The sequence below is a fragment of the Lissotriton vulgaris genome, chromosome 4_1 (assembly GCF_964263255.1).
Source record: "Lissotriton vulgaris chromosome 4_1, aLisVul1.2, whole genome shotgun sequence".
Classification (NCBI taxonomy): Eukaryota; Metazoa; Chordata; class Amphibia; order Caudata; family Salamandridae; genus Lissotriton; species Lissotriton vulgaris.
The window spans coordinates 2145230889-2145237776 of NC_141691.1; the positions used below are offsets into that span (position 1 = coordinate 2145230889).

The window sequence follows — 6888 nt, forward strand, 5'->3', positions numbered from 1 at the left end:
GGCCTGTTTGGGGGTGTTATGCTTCTTGGCGGGTGGGTTGCCGGGTCTTGGGGCATTCCTGGGAAGGTCTAATACCGGGTAGAAGTGGTTGGGACAAAATCCAGGCCGATTTTTTTTTGGGCTATTTCTGACATTTTGCTCTATGTAGCGTTTTCGGGGGCCTGTTTGGGGGGCTTCCTGGTGTTTGCGGGTGAGTTTCGTGGTGTGGGAGCACTGCTGGCTATATATACTTTACTTTGCAAGAGGTTTGAAGCAAATCCATGGTGGCTGAGGGGACTTAGGGCCTAGCTGCAGAGCGCGCGCGGAGTGATTTGGGAAATTTGTGAAAAAGTGACTAAGTCCCCATTTTTGTACTTTTGCTCTTTGGCTGTTTGGGGGTCTTCTACTCGTTTTCTCCTGGGTTGACGGCTCTGGGGCCATTGCTGGGAAGCTCTAATACCGGATAAAAGTGTTTTGGACCAAATCCCAGGCGGAATTTTTTTTGTGTTTTTGATGACTTGCTTGCCTTTGAGGTGCTCTTAGGGGGGGTTCCGTCTGTTTGCGGGTGAGTTTCGTGGTCTGGGAGCACTGCTGGGACACTCTAATCTTGATTGCATTTGCTTTTCAGGAAATCCGTCGTGCCAACCCCGACTTATGGCCTAGCTACGCAGCGCGTTTGGACCGAAGGCCCAGAAATATTGCAAGTATGAGATTTTGCTTTTGGCCTGTTTGGGGGTGTTATGCTTCTTGGCGGGTGGGTTGCCGGGTCTTGGGGCATTCCTGGGAAGGTCTAATACCGGGTAGAAGTGGTTGGGACAAAATCCGCGCGGAAAAGCCTTTAGTTTTGGCACTTTTTGTAACTTAGGGTTCGTTAGGGTTAGCCCTAGCAGCAGGATTGCATGTGTATCGGGGTGTTCTAGATTTTTCAAACTGAGTTCTGGGGTCTTAGAGCACTCAATGTGTAATTTTGGTTGCAAGTCATTTGAAGAAAATCCATGGTGGGAAAGGGGGGATTTGGCATAGTTAAAGAAAGCCTTTGCCACTATTCTTAACTTAGGGTTCGTTAGGGTTAGCAGTATTTCTATTGCATGTGTTTGAGTGGGGGGGATTTCGAGTCTTGGAGCGATGCTGGCTATGGCTACTTTTGCTTGGTTGCTTGCAAGTGGTTTGAATACAATCCACGGGGGGTAATGGGTAATTAGGGTACTTCGGCCTACTTTTACTTTCAAAGTAAGTTTTGTCTCCAGTTTTCTGCTAGGCCTCGTTTTTTGGGTGGGAGCACTGCTAGGAAGATCTATTTTTGTTCTAAAACACAGTTTACAGTACACCTAGCTTGAGGGGCAAGATCCGCTACATTAATTTGCCCATACTTACTTATCCTTCAAAAGGTGACTCAGAGTACGCACTTTCAAAAACATTGTACTGTCTGTCTACTAGGAAAAACAAATTGTGACTTTTTGCACTCCACAGCCTACATACCTTATATTTATTTATCAGTGGTGTTGTAATATTATATCACTTCCTGTTTTTCGTTGAATAATTACAGGCCGGGTTTCAGTCTCTGCAATGGGGAAAAAAGGATGGAGTCAGGCTTCACAGTAGCGAGCCACAATTCAGCATCAGGCAGGCAGTGGACAGGGTGTCTTCTGGTGACCAACATCGGTGGACGAAGCGTCGGCTGCAATGGAGGAGTGCCGCTAATAGGAGGATTTTTTTTCTGCGGGCAACTTACTTACCACTTCCAACAGGACCACTACAACCACATAGATACAGTATCCCTTGCCTTTTTCTCTGACTGTGACTGCATTTCTTTGCTCTCTCTCGGCTTCTACATTGATCCCTTAACACATCACTTAGTCCACTCCACTATCTGCACCACACATAGTCATTTGTAAGTGCTCCTACGTAATTCGCAAGTCGCAGCACGCCCCAGGCCGTAGAGGACTGGGATGGCCCCAATGATGAAGCATGTCACCAAGGGGCAACCCTGGTGAGTGAGGGGACACCTAGAAAAAAAGCAATTTCTCCTTTTCTATCTACTATACCTTCTGTCAGGTTACGCAGCCCCTAAGCGCCTACCGTACTATGAAACTACATTTCCCATGAGTAGGCGGGAGACTTGCAGACTATTTAGTGAGACTATATGAGAGTACCCTTGTATGTTAGGACATCACTTCACTGATGCCTGTCTTGTCTTCTCTTACAGGTATCCTTTCCCTGCTGACCCTACCTTTACCCATCCCACATTTTTTATTTTAGTTTGTTATTTTTCTCCCTCGCCTAATGCCTCGAACACCCTGTGTTTACACTTCTGGGTGTTGGTGACATTTGGAGGTGGAACCATATTTGCATCGACTGGATCACGGGGAGTAAACGTGACACCTTCCAGACCAACCCCATTGAGTGTTGTTGTGAATGGATTTATAGTGACCAGCAAGGCTCTCGGGTATCTGGCTACAGAGACCTTATGTTGAATATAGTTATCAATAATTCCACACAGGCCCTGTACTGTCGCATTCTTTCTTTCCACAGTTGTCGATGATATATTCTTACTCTGCTTGACAAAGAACCATTGCTAATGTGAAAGAACTTCAACCGAATTAGTAGTTATACTTTACCATTTGTTAGGCTACAATGTGGCACTGCTCTACTGTACTTCTGTCACCTGCTATATTCTCAGTTGTACCGTTGAATTGCTCAGGAGGACAAACCAGATTTCATTTTCTTTTTTTTCATAGGCATGCAACTGCCACTGTGTCACACCACTACTACCACCGCTATGAGGAAATTTTATCCGACCAAGATTGCCAACGTTATTCGGTGTTTCCCGTGGAGCCAGCCCTGGGCCTAGCCCTACTTTCAAACACAAATTACAGGTAAGATAAGCGTTTGGTGGTTTGGGGGTATAATGGAGTATTAGTACGAGAGACGAGAGCCTGAAGGTAGTACTACTAAAGTCCTAGGACTCTTGGATTCACTTCACTTAGTCTGTGAGAGGCACTTAGTGTTGAAAACATTTGGGCATTTACACTTAAAGGAAGAAAATGGAACTAAACTTTCAGGAAAACAGTCAACGTTAAACCCCCACCCACCAGGCAAGCAGTAAAAAACAGGTATGCTCAGATAAAGTTTGAAAAAGTATATTTATATCCCTAACAAAATAATCTCCCGCAAGACCCTCCCTAACCCCAACGATTGTCCTTCAAAAGTCCCCAAAAACCCAACTCCCAATTCCCACCCCCCAAAAGTCTCTAAAAAAGGGGCAAGGGACACTATGGGTGGATGCTGTTCACTTTTTGGGCCAGGGCATCATGCTCCTCGCGGAGCAAGGCGAGCTCCTGCTGAAGGCGGGACACCATCAGGGTGGTGCGGCGCAGGCGTGCCTTCACTGCCTTGCAGGTGCAAGGCCTGTGAGAAGCAGCTGTTGGCCTTGCTGCTCGGCGGTGGCGTTTGCCTTTGGCAGCCCGGCTCAGTCTCGGTGGACCACTGTGCTGGGTCACGGTGGCAGCCGGTGAGGCCACGGAGGACGACGTTGTCGTTGTTGTCGACCGCACACTTTCCACGTCCTCCAGGGCCACCAGCCGCCGATATTCCGCAACAGTGGCCTCGATTCTCCGTTGCCGGGCCGCTCTAGCCAGCTCCTTCCTCCTTGTTCGTTTGGAAGGAGAACCTATATGAAGAAAGAAAGACATAGTCTGTAACCAATGCTCTTTAAGATTAACTCAATCATTCAGCAGAAATGTGTGCTGCAGTACAACTAGCAACTTGCAAGCGCATTACATAACTATTGAGGCCAGTATCTATCTAACCTCACACTTCTTCATCCTTGCTCTAACATTAGTGGGAGTTTAAGGAACAAATTCTATGAGCACTGTGGACTTCCATTGGAGTCGACTATGAAAGTACACCAGTCTTATTCTTCTTCTTGTCTCTTGTTTTGGAAAATTGGTACGTTATTTTCTGCAAGCCGGCATAATGCCAGCGCGGTAAACTTGCACCCGAGAAAAAGAGACGCACGCCATGAGGAGTGACCTAGACTTGCGTTGCCGTTGCGTTACTGTACCCGTCCAGTACATGCAGGTGGTGAATCTCTTACTTTTCTATTACGGGTGGCACTGAGAATACTCTGTTACAACTCAAGGGCTACTGCTTAATTAATTTAACTTTCACCCTACAGTGGAAATGAGTACTAGAAATGGAAAATTGAAGAAGATAAATAATCTGATTATCTATCACTTCACATGGGATGTTTTTGCTTATATATGGGATGACTTTAGGTGCTTTGCTTTTTATTGAGTGACAGGCAGTGATACATCCACACATGAATGACTGAGTACTACTAAACTTATTAAGAGAGGTAGGGAGTGGCCACCATAATAACCGGATCTATGCAGTGCTTGCAATACAAACTACTGCTACTATTTATGGTAGTATTTGGACAAAATTAAAAGTTCTTTTCCTTGCCTTTCCTACACTGGAACGGACGTGCGGGTGCAGTGTTAGTGTTACATGCTCTTCAAAGTTACACTTAGTTCATCCACTGACCGTCTACTCTCTCTAGATCATGGGTACTCACAAACTTTCTCTCAGGGGCTACATTTACAGTGTAGTTTGGGGCCGAGGGCCGCACTGGTGGGGGCGGAGTCAGAGGGGGCGGGGCTAAAGCAAAACGATAACTTGTGACCATGAGGTTGCACACAGGTCCCTGCAGCAGATGCCCTCATCCACTGAGCCACCAGACCCAGCATTTACATACATCTCTCTCCCTCCTGCTGTCCCTCCTGCCCTCCCTCCATCTCTCTCTCCCTCCTGCCCTCCCTCTCCCTCTGTCATCTCACTGTGTGTGTGTCTATCTGTGTCAGCCTTCAGCCCGGGTTGAGACCGCTTCCTCAACGCGCACACACAGACAACAACACCAAAGTACTTAACAGGTCTTTAAAAGACCATTAACATATTATTGAGGCTTTGTTTGTTTTAGCGCCCCTGCTTCTCCACCCTGACAATCACTGCTTGCCCGGCCCCACAGAGCAGAGGCTTAGTTCTATTTCACCTCTTTGTGGCCTTGCATCTCCACTCTGCTCTGTGGGGGCCGGGGGAGCAGTGATTGTCAGAGTGGAGATGCAGGGGCGCTAACAGGTGAAATACAAAAAAGCCTCTGCTCTGTGGGGGCCGGGGGAGCAGTGATTGTCTGCAAGGTCAGCGCACCGCCAACGAAGGCTTGCCGGGCCACCACCGGCCCGCGGGCCGTACTAGGAGTACCCCTGCTCTAGATACACATATGCTATCTAAGAGTCAGATAGTAGCATGATCCAGGTATATGGACACATACAGTTTCTGTGTCACCCACCCAGGCTGTTGTCCTTCCACCCATCATTGCTTCATCATTCACCCAGCCATGCATCTCATATTCTTGCCTTCCCAGCTAGTCTTCAATCTCAATAAGTAAGGAATATATAAGAGCTTACCTCTGGCCGCCACCACCGTCTCAACTCTCACATCCGGCGCCGCCGCCTCCTCCCCTGATGATGAATTGCCCTCCGCCTCCGTGTCGAGCACCACCACCACACTGGCCCCGCCACCAGATGTTCCACCTACAAAGTACATTTAAGAATCTTAGAATAAAGCACTCACTAGTCACTAGTATTTGGTCTAGGAATGAAGACATGTGAAAACAATGTAATTTGTGACTGTCTACGTTAAAGTTAAAAAAAATGTCCCTTTTTCCAGGGAAGGTTGTCTTGCTGCACTTTTTGGCACAACTGATGAAGGCTGATTTTTTAACACGCACCATTTTTCTCCACACAGACAGAAGATGGACTTCTAACAACAAGATCAAGTTGAAACCAGGTGAGAGCTCGGCTCGACCACAAGAAATGTCTTCAATTAATCGTCAGCACTAACCACTTTTCCATTATCAGTTAAACGTTTAGTTTTATTATGACTTCATTTTAATAAATGTGTTTACTTTTAATAAAGCTTTTAAATTTAAATACAATCTGTGTTTTTTGGTCCTCCAGACTAGAGTGACTGAACGAAAGGTTTTGCAATTTTTGCAAGCATGAGTCCAGATAGAACACTTCAAAAGACATTATGGACAATCCCAGAGGACTGCACTAAGTTGATAGAGCTATTGCTGACTAGAATCATGGGAGTTTCGCCAACCGTGCAATCTTAGTTAGCTACACAGACAGACTAATAAGAATAATCTAGTAATACCACAGGGAGTCATAGTAGAGGCAGGATAAGAATTTAGATACAGTCTACAAGAAGAGCAAAGACAATTTTGAAAAAATTCAAATGAGGAACGCTAGGAAAAATAGGTACTAGTCTAAAATGAAAACTTACTGGGGCCAGCAGAGGAGCCCTCGCCTGCCCGATCCTGGCCCTGTTGATGAACAGCATCCGCCGCCTGCTGCTCCTGTGTCCTCCTCTCGCCCCTGGGGGGAGCTGACGTACAACATGAAAGAAAGAACAGAAAACATGGATGATTGTTGCTTGTCAATGTCAACCAAATCAAACATTTCAAAAGAACAATAACAAAATATTTCCGCGAAATTATATTGATTATGGTTACTTTTTATTTATTTGCGGACCTGTGACTTCGAAAGTCACGTAACTCACTAAACAAAGTACTGAAACGTTCACCTAGGACTGGCAGGCAGCAGTCCGCAGGCAAGACGCAAAGTGACAGACAAACTCCATTGTGATTTCAGTCAGATCAGTGACAACACTAACAGTTGCCTGCTACATTACCAGTCATTTAAATAGTCAAACTATCAATCCACCGCCACTATTTTTCTTATTGTCAGGGTTACAAAGGAAGGGGCAGATTTAAGCCCTTGCGGCTCTTTTGCGCCGTTCTTGCGTGACTTTTGTGACGCAGCAGCTAAACAAAAAAGGGCGCCATGG

The 6888-nt window shown here is 46.3% G+C and overlaps 1 protein-coding gene across 2 annotated transcripts; it reads right to left on the reverse strand.

Moving 5' to 3' along the window:
* Positions 1 to 2718: 2718 nt before the first annotated feature.
* LOC147725276 (uncharacterized) lies at positions 2719 to 6423 on the reverse strand. Of its 2 annotated transcripts, XR_015309960.1 has the most exons (3): positions 6325 to 6423; positions 5445 to 5570; positions 2719 to 3649 (listed from the first exon to the last, which is right to left on the reverse strand). XR_015309960.1 is itself a non-coding variant. In XM_086966565.1 (2 exons), the coding sequence occupies exons 1-2, from the start codon at positions 5581 to 5583 to the stop codon at positions 3252 to 3254; spliced, it is 537 nt and encodes a 178-aa protein (XP_086822691.1). In that variant the 5' UTR covers positions 5584 to 5599; the 3' UTR covers positions 2719 to 3251. The 2 variants fall into 2 exon arrangements, 1 of the variants encoding a protein (XP_086822691.1); XM_086966565.1 differs by lacking the exon at positions 6325 to 6423 and having other exon boundaries at positions 5445 to 5599.
* Positions 6424 to 6888: the final 465 nt, after the last annotated feature.

What these genes read in the sequence shown, in the direction of transcription:
- LOC147725276 (XM_086966565.1), bottom strand. Translation starts at nt 5,583, where the DNA reads ATGTACTTTGTAGGTGGAACATCTGGTGGCGGGGCCAGTGTGGTGGTG. An exon ending in GACGGTGGTGGCGGCCAGAG is followed by an intron (nt 3,650 to 5,444) that starts GTAAGCTCTTAT and finishes TTCTTCATATAG; the next exon opens with GTTCTCCTTCCAAACGAACA.